This window comes from Panthera tigris, chromosome C1, assembly GCF_018350195.1.
Source record: "Panthera tigris isolate Pti1 chromosome C1, P.tigris_Pti1_mat1.1, whole genome shotgun sequence".
Taxonomy (NCBI): domain Eukaryota; kingdom Metazoa; phylum Chordata; class Mammalia; order Carnivora; family Felidae; genus Panthera; species Panthera tigris.
Window position 1 is genome coordinate 190,104,194 of NC_056667.1, and position 21,700 is coordinate 190,125,893.

At 42.9% G+C, this 21,700-nt stretch overlaps 1 protein-coding gene across 3 annotated transcripts in view; it reads right to left on the reverse strand.

Moving 5' to 3' along the window:
• Window positions 1-1,563: 1,563 nt before the first annotated feature.
• The window catches only part of CMKLR2 (chemerin chemokine-like receptor 2), a 33,826-nt gene continuing 13,689 nt past the window's right edge, over window positions 1,564-21,700 (reverse strand). For 2 of the 3 annotated variants that reach the window (XM_007089952.3, XM_015541011.2), the window contains 2 exons: window positions 14,076-14,145; window positions 1,564-4,826 (listed from right to left, as the gene is read on the reverse strand). In XM_007089952.3, the coding sequence (XP_007090014.2) occupies window positions 3,729-4,796 (1,068 nt within the window). In that variant the 5' untranslated portion in view covers window positions 4,797-4,826; window positions 14,076-14,145 and the 3' untranslated portion in view covers window positions 1,564-3,728. Of the gene's footprint in view, window positions 4,827-7,086; window positions 7,210-14,075; window positions 14,146-21,700 lie in introns of those variants that run through there. The other variant, XM_042995159.1, reaches the window with a different exon arrangement.

Here is a 21,700-nt window from a genome sequence, read left to right on the forward strand (position 1 = left end):
GTGTGAGGGCCTTACTTCAAATCCAGATACCCTACTTCTGGAAGCCCTGGGACTTGCCTTCTTCAAACAGCTTCTATCCATTGAAGAGGCAGGTCTGACTCATTGGGTCTCTGCCTCAGTCCCCGAGAGCCTGGATTCTTTACTGTCCTGCCAGCTAGGCACTGAACTCCCTCACTCCCTTCCCTAATTGTTCAGTGCCTGTCCTCTCCTCCAGCCTCTGTCCTTTTAGTCACTCAATCCTGCTCCTAATCATTAGACCCCCGGAAAGCTTCACTAGTCAGATTCCAACTATCCGGGGAGGAGGCTTGGAGTCCCCAGGCCCAGGCCCAATGCTACTTCCTGGATCTACCCTCAAACTGAGAATAAAAAATTAACTCCTGTTTCTGCTGGGAAGTACTTGTACTGCTTGCTACTCTCCCCTAGCAGATTCCTGTTACTATCAGCGATTATCAAAGCTACTAACACTAGAGTTTTTAGCCTGGGATCTAAGAACGCTATTTTATTAATTTTTTTTTTTTTAACATTTATTTATTTTTGAGACAGAGAGAGACAGAGCATGAACGGGGGAGGGGCAGAGAGAGAGGGAGACACAGAATCGGAAGCAGGCTCCAGGCTCTGGGCCATCAGCCCAGAGCCTGAGGCGGGGCTCGAACTCACGGATCGCAAGATCGTGACCTGAGCTGAAGTCGGACGCTCAACCGACTGAGCCACCCAGGTGCCCCTAAGAATGCTATTTTAAAAGCCTGTTTCTAGGGAAGGGCTCCTGGCTAGCTCAGTCTCACATGCGACTTGACTCTTGACTGTAGGGTTGTGAGTTCGAGCCCCATGTTACGTGTAGAGAATTTTTGTTTTTTTAAATTTTCTTAATGTTTATTTATTTTGAGAGAGAGTGCACAAGAGAGCACGAGTGAGCAGGGGAGGGGCAGAGAGAGAGGGCGACACAGAATCCGAAGCAGGCTCCAGGCTTTGAGCTGTCAGCACAGAGCCCCCCCCATGGGGCTTGAACCCACAAATTGTGAGATCGTGACCTGAGCCAAAGTCAGACACTTAACCGACTGAGCCACCCAGGTGTCCCAGATTACCTTTTTTAAAAAAAGCATGTTTCTAGGGAAAGGACCTGAAACTTTCATTAGATTCTAAAATGAATTCAGCATCCCTCTAAGACCTTTGTAGACCTTCTTTAAAGCATTTTTCTTTTTTGGAAGCCCTACCTTTCATATCAAACACTGAAACATATTGAAATCCCATATTAAATGTAAGTTTTTATATAATTACAAAATATTTCATTTGGCCGACATAAAGGTGTATTTTATAGACGTATAATTATTTATTAATTTTGACTTTTCAAGTTTCTCTTTTTGTATTCTAGAACCAATACTATTTTTTAAGATCTCAGATTTTTTTGAAGTTTATTTATTGAGAGAGAGAGAGAGAGAGAAATCCCAAGCAGGCCTTGAGCTGTCCTGATGCAGGGCTCAAACCCACAAACTGGGAGATCTTGACCTGAGCCTAAACCAAGACTTGGATGCTTAACCAGCTGAGCCACCCAGGCACCCAAAGATCTCAAATATTTTTATAGGCCCTTGGTAAGCTCCTGCTTACCAGGTAGTAACATCTCCTGCTCCATAATTTCCTTCTGCCCTTGGTTGCCTAATCCTCTCCCGCGTTCTCACCCTTCCTTTCTCCAACAGCCTTGAGAATCTCTCCATTTGCTCGAGCTAAGGATGAGCCTATAGAGTTCTCTTTGTCTTGGATCCTCCAGCTTTTCTCCTGATCCGGAAATCAAGGCCTATCCCTTGAAGGCAAGTGGAATCTCTTAACCCCTCGTGGTACAGGGGGCAGACACTGACAATGAGTACCTTTCTTCCTACCCTCCCTCCATACTGGGTAGGGCAGAAACCATGAAATTTGGGAGTGACAGGTTGGGATATGCTGAGCTATGCCACACATTTTGGGGGAATAATTTCCAAATCCAGATCTGATTGTTGTATGGGCCAACAGTAAAGGACAGAGCCAATGAAGATCTGAGACTAGCATTTCCAAAAGCTGAGAGATGAAATAAAAAAGGATACTGACTCAAGAAATAATACATCTCCTCCTCCCAATTTTCAAAATAAAATCCGGAAAATATGGAAAGTTAAATGCTTTTAAAAATTGCAGTGAGTAACAGAGTTTGTATTCATAAAAGACAAGGATACCAGCAGAGACAAGGGACAGGAACAGGATCCTCAGGAAACCCCAAAATCAAGCAACCCCAATGTTTGTTCACTTCTATACTGGGTGCTCTTTCCTCTCTGAACAATCTACACTTTTCTTGGCTTTCTTCTGGCACTTATTACTGTCTACCTTGTTCTGGCATTGTTTTCATGCAGGTTTGATCTCTAGACTTTCTAAACTGTTAAGTGCCACATGCCTCTGTATACCCCTTAGACATTCACCTGTTTGCTAAAGGAATAAATGGATAGAAGGCAAAATACCATTACCGTCTAAAATGCAACAGATTTGCACCATGAAGAGGTCACTCACTGACGTAAAGGTATACTTCATTGGTCTTGTACTGGTGCCTACATCAATACAGTTATAGGAATAGAAGGTAGAAATATATCACTATGTCGTCACACATGCTTTCTTTTTCTGAAATCTTTCTGAGATTGGGCTGGCCTACCTACTATCTAGATGTCAGGGTTTTACGTTTACAGCAATGTCATGCATACTTGCACATACCCAGAGTTTTCCAAAAATGTTAAGTACACTGATACCACGAGGGATTAAGGATAGGAGCATATCCCCATTGACAGGTGGGGTCACCTCCCCTTGAACCTGAACTGACCTAGTGGCTACTTGGACCGAGAGAGTACAGTGGACGTGGTACTGCATCAGGGGTCGGACATAGACTTTAAGAGGCCTAGAGATGTCCACCTTGGCTTCTTAGGGCCCTAAACTGTGCCATATAAGAAGTCTGACTACCCCAAGGTACCATGCTGGAAAAGCTGTGAAGAAAAAAGAGAAGAGAAGAAGGGAAGAACAGACAGTAGGGCAGAGAAGACAAGCTGTTCCCAACCTCAGCCACTGGGGTCATCCCGGTCCAGCTAAAGCTCCAGACCTTGTGAAGTGGAGAGATGAACCATCTCTCCGTGCCTTATTTGAATTTCGGACTCAGATTTATGAGATATAATAGTAATAAATTGTAATTTTAAGCAACTAGCTTTTGGGACACTTCACTAGGCATTAATAGTTCACAATGTGTTAAGCTACTATAACCATTACTTTAATTTATAAATGTATATACATAGATTTCATGAAATAAAGAAATTAAGTACATGCTGCATTTTTAAGACACGTCTAATAAGTTCCTTGTGCAAAACTGAAGTGAGCTTAAGCACATATTTTAACACTTTTGAAATGAGTTAATCATATATTTAATATTAAGATTTAGGACTTCCAAATTACTAAGATTTAAAAAAATAGCTGATACTGTGTCACCAGTGGTGACTAATCCAATATGGTATAATTAGCAAAAATGACAGATAATTTAAGTTGCAGGGGGGGAAGAAAATGAAGATCTTTCCTAAGGTTTATACCCACACAAAAATGTAATGCCAATAAATTGACTAAAAATAACAACAAAAAGATAAGGTTAGTTCTGTACCTTGGAACCAAATAACCTGAAAGCATTTGTCAGGGGACCCACATAAAAGCTTTGCACTGATTTGTGGAAGAGTGATAACTCACTGAGTTGTTTCCAGGAGACACAGGTTCTTGGTCTCAGAGTTCCTGAGCTGTTCGCTCACGGTGCCAGAACAGCTGACTTCCCACAGCGTGTGCTTTAGTATCTCAGCAACCGAGGCCCGAAAGCGAGTTTGGAACTTCTTACTAATTAGGACGTAGAGGATGGGGTTCAAACAACTATTGAGGAATGCCAAGCCGGTGGAGAGGGGGATGCCGGCCTGAAGCACATGGTGGAAATAGCTACTGTGGTGGATTGTAAGCTCCCAAATGCTAAACAGGTGATAAGGAGTCCAACAAATCAAAAAGGCCATGACCACAGTGAGGATGGTCCAGAAATGCTTACTGGAGACCAGGATGCTTCGCTTCTTCACCTTGAATATGAGACACAAGTAGCAAATGCTCATTGCTAGCAAGGGGAAGAGGTACCCAACAATAAATTTCACCCAGGTCAGAACATGGTGCCTCACGAAAGTAAGGTCAGGATCATACTCGTGGAAATTGTTATAGCAGAGAGTGTGGTTATTGAACTCCAGAGTGTCCCGGAAGTATAGGGCAGGACCACCCATTAGAGAAGCCAAAAACCAAACGAATGTAATAACTATCAGGGAGTTCTTTAGGGTTCGGTGCCGATGAGATACGACAGGATGGATCAAGTGGATATAGCGGTCCAGACTAATCACCGTCAGGAAAAAAACACTAGCAAACATGTTCAGCTGGGCAATGAAGGAATTGGCCTTGCACAACAAGATGCCAAAGGGCCAGTGGAAATTCATGGCCACGTAGGAGATGTACAGAGGTAGGAAGAGAAGAAAAATGAAATCCGCAATAGCCAGATTGAGGAACCAGAGAGCGGTGACTGTCTTCTTCCACTTGAACCCCGTGAACCAAATAACAGTGGCATTTCCTGGAATACCCAAAATGAATGCGACACAGTATAACACCAGGGAGATCCAGTGAACAAGTCCCAGGGGGGCTTTCTCCTCCAAATCAGACTCTGAGGGGTAATATTCCAGGGTATAGGAGTAGTTCTCAAATTCTTCAAATAATGTTTCGTCTAGATCTTCCATGACCTTGTCAAGTGGAGAATGAGGGTATCTCTAGAAGCAAATTTTAAAAGAAAGAAAACAATGTTTAAAAGCAGAAGAAATGTTCAGTGAATAAGGAACGCCAGGCTAAAAATATTGCATCTTATGAACTGGAAAAAGTATATTTTGGGATAAGATTTGTGATTATATTCCAGACGTCCAAATCTTGGTGAACCTCGAGTTTGCTCCGATTACTCTCAAAGCTGTGAGAATTGATTTTTGTAAAGTATTCAGTAAATGCCAAATTAAAACGACGCAGGTGTAATCCCTCTCTCCGTAAGACCTATAGGCCTGACTAGAGAGAATCTAACATTCAATAGGCATATATTAGGTTCTTACTCTGCACGATTATTTTATGGAAGGTACAAAAGAAAACAGATGAATACTTACACGGTGATGACTTCAAATCCCTTAGTGGTACCCTGACTTCCCAAGCTATGGACAGAGTTTCAACTGCTTCATCAATCCACCCACCTGGATGTCACAGACAAGTGCTAGAGATTTTAATACCTTATTTTGTATCCATTGATGTTTTGATTCTATGTTTATGAATGCAAATATGTCCATAAGAATTATATCAGTATGGAAGGCTTTTCAACCAAAAGGTATCCTTGGGAGTAAACTTGACTATGACCATTTAGTTTCTGTATCAATTTCCCATAGAGTGCAGCTAAGCTTTACTTAAAATTTTGTTTTATTGAAATTCCTTTGAAGTAATTTGAATTAATGATCTTTTACATTTACAACAAAAATCTGATTTTTCTTTAAAGTTTATTTATGTATTTTGAGAGGTCGGAGGGGCAGAGAGAGGGAGAAAGAGAATCCCAAATAGGCTCCGTGCTATCAGCACGGAGTTTGGGTCTCAAACTCACAAACCGTGAGATCATGACCTGAGCTGAGATCAAGAGTCAGAGGCTCAACCAACTGAGCCACCCAGGAGCCCTGAAAAAATCTGATTTATTAATTATTTTATTTTGTTTATGTTTGTCCATACAAAAATGTGTCTATTATAATTTCACCCAAACTTAAGTTCTCTTTCATGAGCTTTTCTCCCCCCTCCTATCAAGGGTTAAGAAGATGGAAAAGGCATCTTTTCAATCAGAGTAAAGTTTTGCTGGGTGCGATTTTAACAACCTCAATTTTATTTCTTGTTATTTCTGTCTGTTATATTCAAAATCAAGTAGAAAAAAAGATGAATAGTTGCATTTAGTTCATGGAGCTACAATCATGAATGGGGCAAATATATAAGATCTGGGATTACAGTAGGGTTAGAATGAAGAGGTCAAAATGTCCCATGTTGCTCAGAGACATCTCACACTCCTGCTAACACTGAATTTATCATCCCACCTAAAATTGTCTGAGGAATCTGGCAGGGCATAATTAAAAAATAAAAGCAGGGGCACCTGGGTGGCTCAGTCAGTTGAGCATCTGACTTCGGCTCAGGTCACGATCTCACAGCCCATGGGTTCGAGCCCCGCGTCAGGCTCTGTGCTGACAGCTCAGAGCCTGGAGCCTGCTTCAGATTCTGTGTCCCCCTCTCTCTCCGCCCCAACCCTGCTTGTGCTCTGTCTCTCTCTTTCAAAAAAGTGAATAAACATTAAAAAAAATTTTTTTTTAACTAAAAGCAATTCATTAGCATCCTCCCAGACCCAGCCACCCTTCTTTATTTTTCAATATTCAGTTCAAATGCCACTTTTTCCTAGAAACATTTCTTGACATCACCTTCCCCCAGATAATTATAATAAGAACTATTATTATAAATAATAGTCAATGTTATTGGGAATTGTTTTGGTGCCAGGCATGTATGATATAACTTGATTCTCATAAGACTCTTATAAAGTGGGTAAGTGGTCCTATTACTATTCCCATTTACAAGAAAGGATACTGACGTTTGAAGAAGCTTAGTGAGTTTCTCAGGATCACACAACCAATAACCGGAGAGTCAGGATGTAAATTCAGATCTGTTGAAAACAGAGCCTGAGCTCTTAGCTACTACAACAGTGTATGACACTGTGCTCTTATTGTACTTAATATACTATATTGTCATTGGTTTATCATTGATTTCTGCCCTACCAAACTCTCAATTCCTTGAGAACAATGCCTGTCACCTCTGAACCCCACGGTCCCTAGCACAAGTCTTAACATATCACAGGTGCTTAACAAGGGCTGAAGAAATGATTGGCTCTGCTACAAACCCCGTTCAGAACCAAAGGCAACAGGAGAGTTTGTGAGTTCACCCCCAAGTCACCGTCATCGCCAGAGTCTCTCTGACCTTGAGCACCCCCAGGATCTTGGCTTTTCTCTTGACACCCGGTCTTTTCCTTCATGTATCCTACTTCAGGAAGCAAGAATTGGCTTCTTTCTTGCCACCCTTTGCTTGCAGGTCTGGGATCTAACTCTGCCCACCGCTTCTGGTCCCTGACCCTCCTCTGTGTCAAATCTTTTCTAGCCTAATGTCTAACTCCCTGTCTTGGTTTTCTGCCTATATACTGGGACACCCTCACCTTCCTGGTGGTTATGACCTTTTAGGCTGTTAGGAATTCTGCAGCCCAATGGTCCACCCAGGTGGCAGTCTAAATCACCTTACAAAATCCTAAGCAGGAGGCAGAAGGAACCTCATTCTCCAAACACAGAAAGCCAGTGGAAGACCCCTAACTGCACCACAATGATTATGTTCACCAAAAGTCAGAAACCTCTCCCTTCCAATGCCATTACTGACCCTACTGGGCCAGAATGATCATAGGACCTGCTGAACGACACCAACCACCTCTGTTCCCAGTTCTCTTGGTGGAGGGGGGCAGCACCTTGCAAATGAGTGCCCTAGCTCGTCCGTTTCAGAATCCCCTCGAACAGAAAACCCTGAGGTTCACAGAGGTTCCCAATCTTCCAGAAAGCAGATGAGTTGACTGGACACAACGTCCAGTTAGTGCAAGCTGGAGAAAGATCTTCAAGAGTTGCTAAATGTTGCCCAGCTGACACCTTCACAGGAAATATAATCTAGGAATTCCCCTACGATTTAGAGCAGATGTTTTTGTGTGGTGATGATGGTGAGGGGTGTGGGTAGGATGGAGAAAAGAGAGAAGTAAGGCAGAGTTCAGCAACTGTCCCCCTGAGTCCTTGGACAGAGAGTTAACCCTTAAGGACGTATTCTTGTATAATTCTTTTTTTTTTTAACGTTTATTTATTTTTGAGACAGAGAGAGACAGAGCATGAATGGGGGAGGGTCAGAGAGAGGGAGACACAGAATCTGAAACAGGCTCCAGGCTGTGAGCTGTCAGCACAGAGCCCGACGCGGGGCTCGAACTCACGGACCACGAGATCATGACCTGAGCCAAAGTCGGCCGCTTAACCGACTGAGCCACCCAGGCGCCCCAATCTTGTATAATTCTTATACCTTGCTGATATGTTGCTTTAGTTTATAGCCACCTCCGGACCTAATTAAGCTTCCAAATCTCACACCTACCCACCTATCTAGCAACTATATTAGTTTCATAGGGTTGACAAGACCAAGTGCTCTAAACTTAAAATCTTAAAATTTTAGGGGCGCCTGGCTAGCTCAGTCAGTTAAGTAGCCAACTCTAGATTTTGGCTCAAGTCATGATCTCAGTTCGTGAGATCGAGCCCCGCAGCGGGCTCTGCACGGACAGTGCTGAGCCTGCTTGGGATTCTCTTTCTCCCTCTCTCTCTCTCTCTCTCTCTGCCCCTCCCATGCTCTCTCTCTCTCTGTCTCTTAAAATAACTAAATAAACTTAAAAAAAAATCTGAAAATGTTAAAACAAATTTTTTGTCTCACAATCTGGAAGCTGGAAGTCTGAAGTGAGGTGCAGGCAGGGTCGTTTCCTTCCTGAAGTGAGGGAGGTCTGTGAGGGAGAATCTTCCCTAGCTTCTGGTGGTTTGCTGGAAAACTTTGGCATTTCTTGGCTTGTACATGTGACACCCTAATATCTGCCTTCATCACCACATGGCGTTCTCCCTGTGTGAGTCTCTGTGTCCAAATTTCCCCCTTTTATAAGGCCATTGGTCATACCGGATTACGACCTACCCTAATGACCTCGTTTTAACTTGATGACCTCTGTAAACACCCTAATTCCAAATAAGATCACATTGTGAGATACTGGGGGTTAAGACGTCAACCTATCTTTTTGGGGCGGCCACAATTCAACCCATAACATTAACCTAGTGCTGGCAGCCACCATTTCTGAATTGTAATCACTCATTCATTCAGTACGTATTTAAAAAAAATTTTTTTAATGTTTATTTATTTTTGAGAGAGAGAGAGAGACAGAGACATGCAGACCATGAGCAGGGGAGGGGCAGAGAAAGAGGGAGACACAGTCTGAAGCAGGCTCCAGGCTCTGAGCTGTCAGCACAGAGCCCCATGTGGGGCTCGAACTCATGAACCACAAGATCATTTCAGTACGTATTTAGTAAGCGCCTCCATTTCTCAGGGACTATCCTAGTTAATTGTGCTTCCTCACTACATGAGACAATTATTTCTTCCCTCTTAGTTTTTAGATTCTAGCAGAAGGGGATAGACAATAAAAAAGCAAATGACATGACGTGTTAAAAGGTGGTAAGGGCTGTAGAAAAAACTGGGGGGAAAAGAACAGAATAAAGGGAAAAGGTAAGGTGCTTTTAACTTTCAGTGGAGTGGACAGAGAAGGACTCTTTGAGAAGATGGCAACCACAAAGGATGGGGGGGCACGGGGTAAGGGAGTTTGTTACGTGGATCTTGTAGGCGAGAGTGTTCCGGGCAGAAGGAACAGCCAGTGCAAAAGCCTACGGCAGAAGTGCCTCTGACACATTCCAGAAACAGTAAAGATGCCAGTAGAGCTAGAATAGGGTGAGTGAGGTGAGCAAGGGGAAGAGTAGAAGAAAGGAAGCAAGAAGGATGTGTGGGAGGTCAGATTGTGTAGACGGTTGAAGGCCGCTGAGGGACTGTGGCTTACACTCTAAGGGAAATGGGACGCCATTGAAGGATTTTGAGCAGAGGTGAAATGTAATCTGTTTCTATTATCAAACAATCCCTCCTTCTGCTCTGCTGGGAACAGACTTTGGCGTGTGGTGGTGGCAGTGCGGCCAAGCGAATAATATAGAAGTAGCAAGACCAGTTAGAAGATTATTGCGAGACGCCCGGTCAGAGATGAGAGTGGATTGGATAAGAGGAGAAAGGACTGGATTCCTTTTTTTTTTTTTTAAGTTTATTTATTTTGAGATCGAAAGAGAGGGGTGGGGGAGGGGCAGAGAGAGAAGGAGAGACAGAATCCCAGTCTCCACACTGTCAGCGCAGAGCCCACGGCAGGACTGAAACTCACGAACCACGAGACCATGACCTGAGCCAAAACCAAGAGTCGGAATCTTAACCGACTGAGCCACCCAGGTGTCCCGGGGCTGAATTCTATCTCTGTTTGGAAGCCAGAATCCATAGGTTCCTTGGTGGATCAGGTGTGAAAGAGGAGCGTCAAAAAGGACCCCCAGCTTTTAAGGGGCCCTCTGTCCCAGAGTCTAAGGCCCTCTACCACCCTTTGTTCCCTCTTCTCCTTGGCTGGGACATGGATCCAATGAGGAGATATCTTGTACCATGTGGATGAGGGAAACATGTTTTTTTCATAAGCTAGAAGAAGCTTGGGCCGTCAGATGACCTCAAGGAGCAGAGAGGCCCTACCTCTTCGGACTTCCTTTCTCTACGTGACTAAGTGAGAAAATATTTGCCCCGCTATTGTTTTGGGCTTCTGGTAAAGCAGCGGGGCCTGTATCCTAACTAACTTAGCTCCTCTAGACCTTGCCTTGAAGCACTGGGCTGGAGACCTAGCAGTGCCCACCTCCCATGAAGGGAGGCTGTAAGAAACCCTCAAGGAAGGAGCTACTCTTAGCAATGGTCATGGCTCCTGGAAACATACTGGCAGAGAGAAAGCAGGGAATCTTCCCTTAGCGACAGCAGAAAGAGGAAGAAGCTGCCTTTGTAAAGGGGGAGTCTCTCTTACCCAAAGCAGCATTTCCATTCCTCTTAATTTTTTTTTTTTAACATTTATTTATTATTGAGAGACAGAGAGAGACAGACCGTAAGCAGGGGAGGGGCAGAGAGAGAGGGAGACACAGAATCCGAAGCAGGCTCAAGGCTCTGAGCTGTCAGCACAGAGCCTGCAGCAGGGCTCGAACTCGTGAACCACGAGATCACGACCTGAGCTGATGTCGGACGCTTAACCGACTGAGCCACCCAGGCGCCCCTCCATTCCTCTTTAGATGAGAAATGTACTTTCTGATTTGCCATAGTCACCACCATTTCCAAATCATTCATTTATGATACTTTCAAGAATACTGTCAGCACTTGAATTTGTAATCTTTGCTTAACACTGTGCCCTGTATCTAGAAAGAAATAAAATGATTGCAAAATAAAACTGTACACATACGAGACAGAGTACAAATAAAGTATGGATAATGCAATCTCAAAATTACACCTGCGATCTCGGGGCACCTGGGTGGCTCAGTCGGTCAAGCGTCTGACTTCGGCTGGGGTCGTGATCTCGCGGTTTATGAGTTCGAGCCCCACGTGGGGATCTATGCTGACAGCTCAGAGCCTGGAACCTGCTTCGGATTCTGTGTCCCCCTATCTCTCTCCCCCACCCCTTCTCGTGCTCTGTCTCTCTGTGTCTCTCAACAATAAATAAATGTTAAAAAGAAGTTTTTTAAAAAAAACAAAGAGCAAAAAGAGAGACAAAAAGAAAGTAGGAAAAAAATGTGTCCTCAATCTAATCATGTGGGTACGTGCACACACATAACACACATGTTTTTTGAGAAGTGATGGAAGGCTGGCAATCAGACTCAGTGGTGAAACTGGAGAAACATCGGGGCAATAGAAATGAGCCTTGCTGGGCAGTAACCAGAAATGGAGATGAATAGCAAGCGAATTAAGTCTTTGAACCCGGGCTTAAAGGAAACCCTGTCATTTATTACATAGGCAGAGGCAAACAGTCTTGGCTGGCAGTGACTTTCCACTGAGACCTCATATAGCTTTCTCAATTTGGAAATGCTTGGAACAGCACAATAAGAATGTCAAGATGAGACGTTCAGACTTGCCTGAAAAGAGGAAATAGCTACTGTATTTGTCTTAAACCATATGTGCTGCTGAAAGGCAAATAAATAACTGTGCCTGAGATAAAGACTAACAGACATACGTGACCGTAAAAGCTTTTGAGTAGCCACTTAACTAGGTGCCAGGCTACGCGGTGGGTGTGCATATATGCAGATCCATCAAGTCTGTTAGAAATGGGTGATAAATGCTCGGTGTGGAGCAAAGGTCGGAGGACTACCCCTGAAGTCTGTGGTTTGGTTTCCAAACAGTATGAAGAGCGATGTTTACTGCAGGGATTCGGATTCTGAGGGGACCCAAGTTATCACATTCCTGGGTCACATTTACCCAGATACTCAAGTGGCCAACGTCTGGTCCTGGAGCAGAGAACTGTATTTTTAATTAAATAAATTGGTCTCTGATCAATTCAGATTTAATAGATAGTAAAGTCTGAACTCTTTTCTGAACAAAGAGATTTCACTGCAAGAATCCTGGCAGAAAAGTGTGGTGATAAATGGTCTGTAAAACCCAGATGATTTGGGGGAAGGACATCTGGTAGAAATGTGTATCATTAAACTTTTAAATATGGCTTTAAACTTTTAAACTTTTAACTGTGGCTTGGCGATAGAGGGAAACATTTTGTGTATCTACCTTGACAAAACACAAGGATTCCTTCTGGCAGAACATTTGGTGAATGCAAGGGGGTTTAATTTAGTTCCACAATGATGAGTTAGATGGATTTTTATGGACCATTGCAAAAATGTACACCTAACAGAATCTTAAGAGAATTTAGTCTCTAAACTCCTTTGAACAGAGAGAAGGATATGGTGTTGTTGATCTTTGTCTATGTGGATTGCCCGTGTAGGGTCCCCTAAAAACCTGGTAAAAAAGAACTGAAGAGCTGAATGTGTCTCCTTTGAAAACCTTGAGGGAACATGTATTTTGCTTCTGAATGAATGACAGAAATGAGTGGAACAGATCAATGGACACGACAGAGAAACTCCGGTGAAAACCACAGATCGGTGACCCAGCAAAACTTTATTTTTCAAGGGCTGTCTTCTTAGGGAAGAGAGATTTTTTTTGAAAAGCATATGTGTATGTGTGTGTCAGTGGGCGGGGGAGGGAGGGGAGCTGGGGGGAGTTATTTGGGAGCATTGCTCAGTATTTTCCACTAGCTATCAAATGTAAACTCTATACCACACCCCAGATTATACCCAAGATGTCTGACACCAGTAGAGTATTTTGCTACCCTTTGGATGAACAGTCTCTGCTTGGAAGATGTTGAAGTATGGCCAAGTTTTTTAAAGGCACCTGTTGATTGTTTAAGGGAAGCCAGGGAAGTTTAAATGGAAATTAAAGGCTGGGCGTGAGACTGATGGCTCCTGCTGTTTGGGAGGTGGTAGAATAGTGATTGCCACAGAGCTTCTCCCATCCCAAGCCCTGGCATGACACACACCCTAATAGAGAAGCATCTTGCCTATCTGTCGTTCCTATGTCGTTTGCTACTACTTAATGTCAGACACGAAGATAAATAACGATAGTCCTTGGCATACTAGGAGGCTGGGAGTATTTTGGTTTGGCTCAAAGAAGGGGAGTGTTCTGGTAATGAAGGCCTTGGAATGTCGTGCTTAAGTATTTGGATTTCATTCCATTGCCAGTTGGGAACGAATAAAAATGTGTGTAGCTGGGAGTGACATCGCCAAAGCTTTGTTTTTGTAAGGATCATCCGGCAGCAGTTTGGGAGAATGTTGCCACGATTGAAGACAAAGAGGGAAGGGCCTTAGGCATGAGAGTGAGAATAAAGATGAGGGAGACATCGTTTGAGAGACGTTCACTTCGGAAATTAATAGAAGCTTTCAGGAAGCCTAGCTAAACTGCGTATAACCTTCACAATAACTTTTTTATTCAGCTGGCATTAAGGTCAACCTCAGACAGAAAAGCCAACTAATTTTAGGCATACAGATGTTTTATTCACTTTTAAAGGCAGTGGGGTTGGGAGAGAGTTCTTCCTTTATGGGAAAAAAAAACACAAGTGAATTGAGTGGAAATGAAATGATACCTATTTCGTTCTGTTGGGATCAAGGTCTTTTCATAAAAGGCACTTGCCGGCTGACTAGAAGTGTAACCCCCACGCTTCACTTGGACAGTTGAAGAAGACGAAGCACATATTTGAAAAGTCAATGCCTACTTACGTTTCAGGTGTTTTAATGCTCCACCCAGAAGTTAATATCCAGATTTGTGCAATCCGTATGGCCCTGTGGACTGCGAGAAAACAGAGAATGGTTAACTTTGGGTCAGGGAGAAACTTTTAGGCTTAATTTCTTTGCAAGACTTTCAGCTAATTAACACACAGATATAATTTAAATATCCAGCAATAAGGGCACCTGGGCGGCTCAGTCGGTTGAGCATCCGACTCTTGATTTCCGCCCAGGTCAGGATCCCAGAGTCACAGGACTGAGTCCCACGTTGGGCGTGCTGCATAGTGCCTGCTTGAGATTCTCTCTCTCTGCCCCGGCCCGCTTACTCTTGTGCTCTCTCTCTCTCGCAAAGAAGTTAATAAAGAAATAAATATCCAGCAATAAAGTGGTCTATGGGCTCTGGAATCAGAATGCCTGTTGTCAGATCCCAGTCCCATCTCTTCCTAGCTGTGGTATCTTAGACAAATCAGCGATTCCCTCAAAACCTCAGTTTCCTCATTTGACAAATGGGCATAGTAATAGCACTAACTCATAGGGTTGCTGTGATAATCACAAAAGGAAGTCCTCAAAAGGTGGTTTGGCTCAGTACCTGGCACATTAAGTGTGTTCAGTAATTGTAGCTATGGATTATCACCAGTTCAGGACTAACCAGAGTGGGAAACTGGCTGGCTCCTGTGAGAAGGGCATTCGACTCCTGGGGCACCTGGGTGGTTCAGTCGGTTGAGTGTCCGACTTTGGCTCAGGTCATGACCTCGAGGTTCGTGGGTTTGAGCCCCGCATCAGGCTCTCTACTGTCAGCGCAGAGCCTGCTTCGGACCCTCTGTCCCCCTTTCTCTCTGCCTCTCCCCTGCTTGCACGCTCTATCTCCCTCAAAAATAAACAAACATTTAAAAAAAGAAGAGCATTCGACTCTTGATCTCGGGGTCCTGAGTTGGAGCCCCATGTTGAGTGCAGAGATTACTTAAATAAATAAAACCTTTAAAAAATATAAATAAATAAACAAACACTTGTTTTGTTTTGTGGGCTTCTTATTTTTCAAAATATTGAATCTGTATGGAGTTCACACATTGTTAGATTCCTCTTTTCTGAAGGTGTTTGAGTTGGGGGCTGCCGTTATTATCCCCAAATCTGGCCAAGAGTGGTGAAAAAATAGAATACCATAGAGCATTATAGTCTTCTTACTTCTCTCGTTTATAAAGCTACTTATTTACCTCTGAATAAAGATATAGTCTAGGTCTTTTACATTTTTCTTTCTTTCTTTTTTTAATGTGAGCTCTATGCCCAACATGGGGCTCAAACTCATGACCCTGAGATCAAGAGTTGTGATCAAGACGTACATGCCCTACCAACTAAGCCAGCCAGGTACCCCAACATAGTCTAGGTCTTTATCTCACTTTTTTCCAAATTTTATTCAGAGTCTGGGAGAATCACCATCATCAATAATGTAATGTTTCAAAGCCTTAGTCACAGCAAAGAGAATTCCTCAAATCAGTATTTCTTTGAAAAGGGATTTTTCAAGTAATTTTTTAGTAGAAAGAATATGGGTACTGAATTTGAAAACCTTGGGGCGCCTGGGTGGCTCAGTCGGTTAAGCGGCCGACTTCGGCTCAGGTCATGATCTCGTGGTCCGTGAGTTTGAGCCCCGCATCGGGCTCTGTGCTGACAGCTCAGAGCCTGTTTCGGATTCTGTGTCTCCCTCTCTCTGACCCTCCCCTGTTCATGCTCTGTCTCTCTCTGTCTCAAAAATAAATAAACGTTAAAAAATAAAAATAAAAAAAGAAAACCTTGATGGCACAGGACTTGTGTAACCTTATTTTTGTAAAGCATATGACTAGACCACTACTGGAGATCCGACTTTTCCCAGTTTTGGGATATTTTCATTCATATAAACAATCAACACCAAAGCTTTAATCCTTTTTTAGTGTCTCCCGGCAGTGTTATGTCTCCTGAAGAATGGATTTTAGAGCACCTCACAGAGTACATAACTTTTCATAAATAGATACCACCCATGGTTTAAATTCAGAAAAGTCTGGGCCACACAGTGGAAGTCTGCAGCTATCATACCTGTTTGCTATTCTATTTCATCATTACTTGGCACTAAAGACATTTTGCTTCTCAATCACATATTGTCAATGACATTTACAGAATAGGGGCAATACTGGGTTTAGGGTGGAGACTGGGCAGCCATTGGATTCTTATTTTAATTTATATTAAGATATTTCCTTTGTGAAGGAAAAAGAAGGCTATTCTCCTGCAGGAGAAGGAACAAAAGTCAAGGGACTTGTAGAATAGACCGAAGTTGCAGCCATTTCACAAAACAATACTGTTTATCATTCAGAGAGGTAGTAAGTGAACTTGGTCTCGGAGGTGGAAGAGAAACTGGTTTTGGTTGCAACAGTAATGTTTTTTTCAACACGACAGCAAAAATGTGCGGGGTGGTGGGAAGGGCAACGGTGCTAGAACTTCCTCCCATTCATGGAAGATTATGCCTTACAATATACATTTATATAATGCCTGACAATAGCTTTGCCTCCTCACCCCCCCACCCCCCAAACAGGGAGGACGTAGGAGGGAGTGTGGGATAAAGTGTAGTCGTGGAAGATAAAATAAAGCCTAAGTTGAAAGTCTTTCCAGTCGGTCATTACCAAACAGTTGGGTGCCAGAATCATTATTTTGATGGTTTGGAGCCATTCGTCATGAACATTTAAAATTATTTCATGCTAATAACTGCAAAGCTGGCAACCTCAGCTCTCCACTTTGTCATGGTCAATCTGTATCAGGAGTAGTTTGTTGAGGTCGGCAAAACAGATTTTGAAAAGACCACCGGAGGGTGAAAGCCGTGTAAAAGGAAGGACCTAGGAGACTGAGGGCACTTGAAAAGTTACATTTTTGCTGGAATGGCTGGAGGAAACCAGTGAGAAGGGAAAACTGAAGGAGTCTGATAGCTGTCTTCACATACTTTAAGATGAGGAAAAAGTAAGACATTACTGTGTTTCTCATGTTGGAGCTAAGACAAAAAAATGTTGGCATAACAGCCAAGAAAATTTGGCTTAGTAGAAGCAAGAATTTATAGCTGTTCAAAACAGAGAATGTTAAAAAATCTACCAAACAGCAAATGGAGCAAACAGATACGTCGCATTGGGTGGGCACTAAGGGGGCTCGGCACAGCCAGGCTGCTGGTTGGGGATGTTCCAGAAGGCACTGATGCACGCACAAAGAAGGGGTCTTTAACACCATTCTTTCTTTATTTAAAAAAAATTTTTTTTGACGTTTATTTATTTTTGAAGGAGAGAGAGACAGAGTGTGAGGGGAGAGGGGCGGAGAGAGAGGGAGACATAGAATCTGAAGCAGGCTCCAGGCTCTGAGCTGTCAGCACAGAGCCTGACGCGGGGCTCGAACCCGTAAACCACGAGATCATGACTTGAGCCGAAGTCAGACACTCAACTGACTGAGCCACCCAGGCGCCCCTTTTTTTTAGTTTTTCAAATGTTTCTTTATTTATTGAGACAGAGAGAGCACAAGCAGGGGAGGGGCAGAGAGAGACAGACACAGAATCCAAAGCAGGCTCCAGGCTCTGAGCTGTTAGCACAGAGCCCAACATGGGGCTCAAACTCACGAGCTGTGAGATCATGACCCGAGCCGAAATCTGACACTCAACCGACTGAGCCACCCAGGCGCCCTACAGTCTGTTTCTTATTAAAACAAATGAGAGCCATTTACCTCAATACACTACTGTGGATAGTTTGTGATCTATCTCTGAACATCTGGATATCTCACTCTATAAATTAATTCAGGGACTCCTTTGCAACTTACAATTACAATAATACTTTACAATTATCCCACTTATGGGAATGTTTCCTTATCGTTTGTCCCCCTTGGTCCACCCAAAAGTTCAGATTGCACGGCACAGGGCCAAGATTAGGGTGAGGCAAGTGAGGCGGGGTCAGACAAGTGTAGGGCCAGATCCTGACTTCACTTAAAATTTTGGTATTTTGTTCAGCAGATTTTTTTTTTTTTTTTGCATTCATTTTGATTAATGCAGTTTTTGGTACTTTGTACAATTTTGCATCAGTTGACTCACCCTGGTGCTGGCCCTGCCATTTAAGTCCGCAGGTACTAAGTAGCCTGGTGTGTTGAAAGAGCACTGGAACTAAGGAGACACCAAGTCTTAGTTCTGTGTGTCGCCAGATGCAGGACTTTGGATGAGTCCCCTTCCCATTTGGGATCCCAGGCATCTCATCTAATTTTATTAAAAAAAATTTTTTTTAAGTTTATTTAACCATTTGTGAGAAAAAGAGAGAGAGAGAGAGTGCTCAAGGGGCGCAGAGAGAGAGAGAGAGAGAGAGGAAGAGAGAATCCCAAGCAGGCTCTGCACTGGCATCACGGAGCCTGACGTGGGGCTCAAACCCATAAATGGCGGGATCACGACCTGAGCTGAAACCAAGAGTCAGACGCTCAACTGACTGAGCCACCCAGGCGCCCCGGTGACATTTAATTGTAGACTTTTATGAGAAGCTGAAAGATGGCAAGACAGTGTATTCTAGGTCTTTTACTACTCCAAGTAGCACCGAATCTGGTGCTTTGCACAGAGTGGGCATTCGAAAAGTGTCTTCTAATAAATGTGGGGGTTTTTTGTTGCACACGGAAACGAAATTATAGACCAAGTTCCAAAACGAAAAGTCCACACAAATTAAAAACATTCTGCAAATAAAAATCAAGCCTCCCCAAACAAGAATATTATCCGTCTTTCATTCTTCCCATAAAAAAAAAAAAAAAAAAGGAATTTGAAATCATTGCTCTTTGATTTATTTAATTATGGCAAATTCTTATTGCTTCTTTTTTTTTTTTTTTTCTGGGAAATATTCTATTCAAATATTTCAGGTCTTTAGTGAAGCAGACTTGTGTAATCATCCAGCCCTCAGGGATTTCTTTCCATCTAAAGATACTAGTACCACCCTAATGAGTCAGATTTTATAAAATGTAACATCTGGGAGAAAAAAATTATAAACATGCAACCGTACCCAAAACAGCTGGAGAGCTGCAGGAGAAATAGAATCTCCACTTCCTAACTAGTTCTTCCTGCCTAAGTTTGCATAGCTAGAAGGTAAGGAGAGAAAGCATCTACATTTTCTCCTTTTCTTTCCTTGACTAAGAAAGAAAGAGAAAAAGAAGGAAGGAGAAAAGGAAGGAAGGAAAGAAGGAAGGAAGGAGGAAGGAGGGAGAGAAGGAAGGAAGGAGAGAAGGAAGAGAGGGTAGAAGGAAGGAATAAGAGAGGAAGGAAGGAAGCAATAGATTGCAGTTCAGTGGTAAAACTTATGACTGTATTTTAAGAGCTTTCCCTTGTTCTTGGCTCATTTTATAATTGGCATCTTTTCCGTTTACTTAACGCTCTAGAGCGGTAGAAAAGAGAGAGGAAAGAACCACTTCTGAGGCCTCTTAACTACATTATTTTTGTAAATTGGTCCCGGACCCAGTAACTATACAGTAAAAGAATTTGAATTTATTTAGTATCTTTCTTTCATATTTGATAGGACTCATGCTTACCCAGAAACAGAGGTGTAGTACTTGAGGAAAAGAAATGGGGTCTTGTGAAGGTCATTAAGCATGGTGGCTCATGAGAAAGAATGGACGTATGTATATATCCACTGTTCCTACTGCTCAGTACTTTGGATAACTCAAAAGCCAAGGGTTTCATAGGTACTCAAATCAGCACCTATCCAAGTAACATAATATATCTTCATTGAAATATAACACAAGCAGTTAATCTCCTGGCAAGGAACTTGGAAGGAACTCAGTAACAAAACACTTGATATAATAATAATAATAAAAAATTTAAATTCTACTTTTAGAACAGGTTCCTGTATCTTTTCTGTTCATCACAGATTTTCTCTAACAAGACAAAGTCAGACAAACTATTTTAAGCCTAAAGTCCAACTATCAAAAATTATTAAAAGCAGAAAAGACACGGCAATTTTAAATTCATCTTTTTTTTTCCTAATTTAATCCTAGTTAACATATAGTGTAATTATGGTTTCAGGAGTAGAATTTAGTGATTCATCACTTACATATAACACCCAGTGCTCATCTTAACAGGTGCCCTCCTTAATGCCCATCACCCATTTAGCTCCTCCCCCTACCCATCTCCCATTTACCCCCTCCCCCTTCCCAACACCCCTCCAGCAACCCTCAATTTGTTGTCTGTATCTGAGTCTCTTATGGTTTGCCTTCCTCTCTGTTTTCATCTTATTTTTTCTTCCCTTCCCCTATGTTCATCTGTTGTGTTTCTTAAATTCCACATATGAGTGAAATCATACGGCATTTGTCTTTCTCTGACTGCTACATTCATCTTCAAAACCGCCATACAGAATCACATTAACAGTAATCATAGATAGCTTGAGTTGAAGACACTTTAGTTTTGTCTCCATTAAGATAATAAAATTTTGAAGGTTCTGAAAAGAGATATCCAGAATGGCCTTTCTATTACTTCTCAAAAATCAAATTCCACCATACACACCTGGAAAATGAGACCATAAGGCAGTGTCCAGAACGTTCGTTAGAAATTCTCTCTCTTCTCTCACTTCAGAATTCACTTGTTAAGCAACACCCACGTTGAACTTTATGTCAGTTACTGTACAAAGCAAATCATCTTCTCTGACAGGTTTTCCTAGCTGGTAATGTGCTTAGGTAGCAGTTACGGGCCCTGAAGTTTTTTCCTAAGATGGATCTGGTAAGCCTACATCAAAGAGATACAGAAGATGGACTAATGGCTTTTGCAGGGCTTTTTTAAAAAATATACTTTTTTTTTAAAGTTTATTTTTATTTAATTTGAGAGAGAGAGAGAGAGCAAGTGGGGGAGAGGCAGAGACAGGGAGACAGAATCCCAAGCAGGCTCTGCGCTGACAGCTCAATGCAGGGCTTAAACTCACAAACCGTGAGATCATGACCTGAGCCGAAGTCAATGGTCGGGCGCTTAACCACCTGAGCCACCCGGGTGCCTTCTTATCACCCAAGAGAAGGGAGTCGATGTAGCCCACCTGGGCAAGGTCCCACTCAACCACCTCCACTCACATTTCCACAGTGTGTGGCACTCGCCAAAGGCATGGAGACTAGTGTCCTGGGGCAACGGGTTCCAACATTTAGACGTGCTAAATTTCTGCACCAACACAAGATTTCTCCTTGACCGTGAGCTCAATGTGAATCAAGAAAGGGATGTGACTGGGGCGCCTGGGTGGCTCAGTCGGTTAAGCGGCCGACTTCAGCTCAGGTCACGATCTCGCGGTCCGTGAGTTCGAGCCCCGCGTCGGGCTCTGGCCTGATGGCTCAGAGCCTGGAGCCTGCTTCTGATTCTGTGTCTCCCTCTCTCTCTGCCCCTCCCCCGTTCATGCTCTGTCTCTCTCTGTCTCAAAAATAAATAAAACGTTAAAAAAAAAAAAGGGATGTGACTGCTTAAAAAAAAAAGAAAGAAGAAAAACAAACAAACAAAAACCCCTGTGATTTTGCCCTCGAGCTGTTTTAATAGAATTGAGGGAGAGTTTGTCCAACTCTGCTTGAACTGGTCAGGTTGCACCCGGGGTTGTTGTATTCTTTTCTGAGAATTACAGTTTAAGAGGAACAATGGT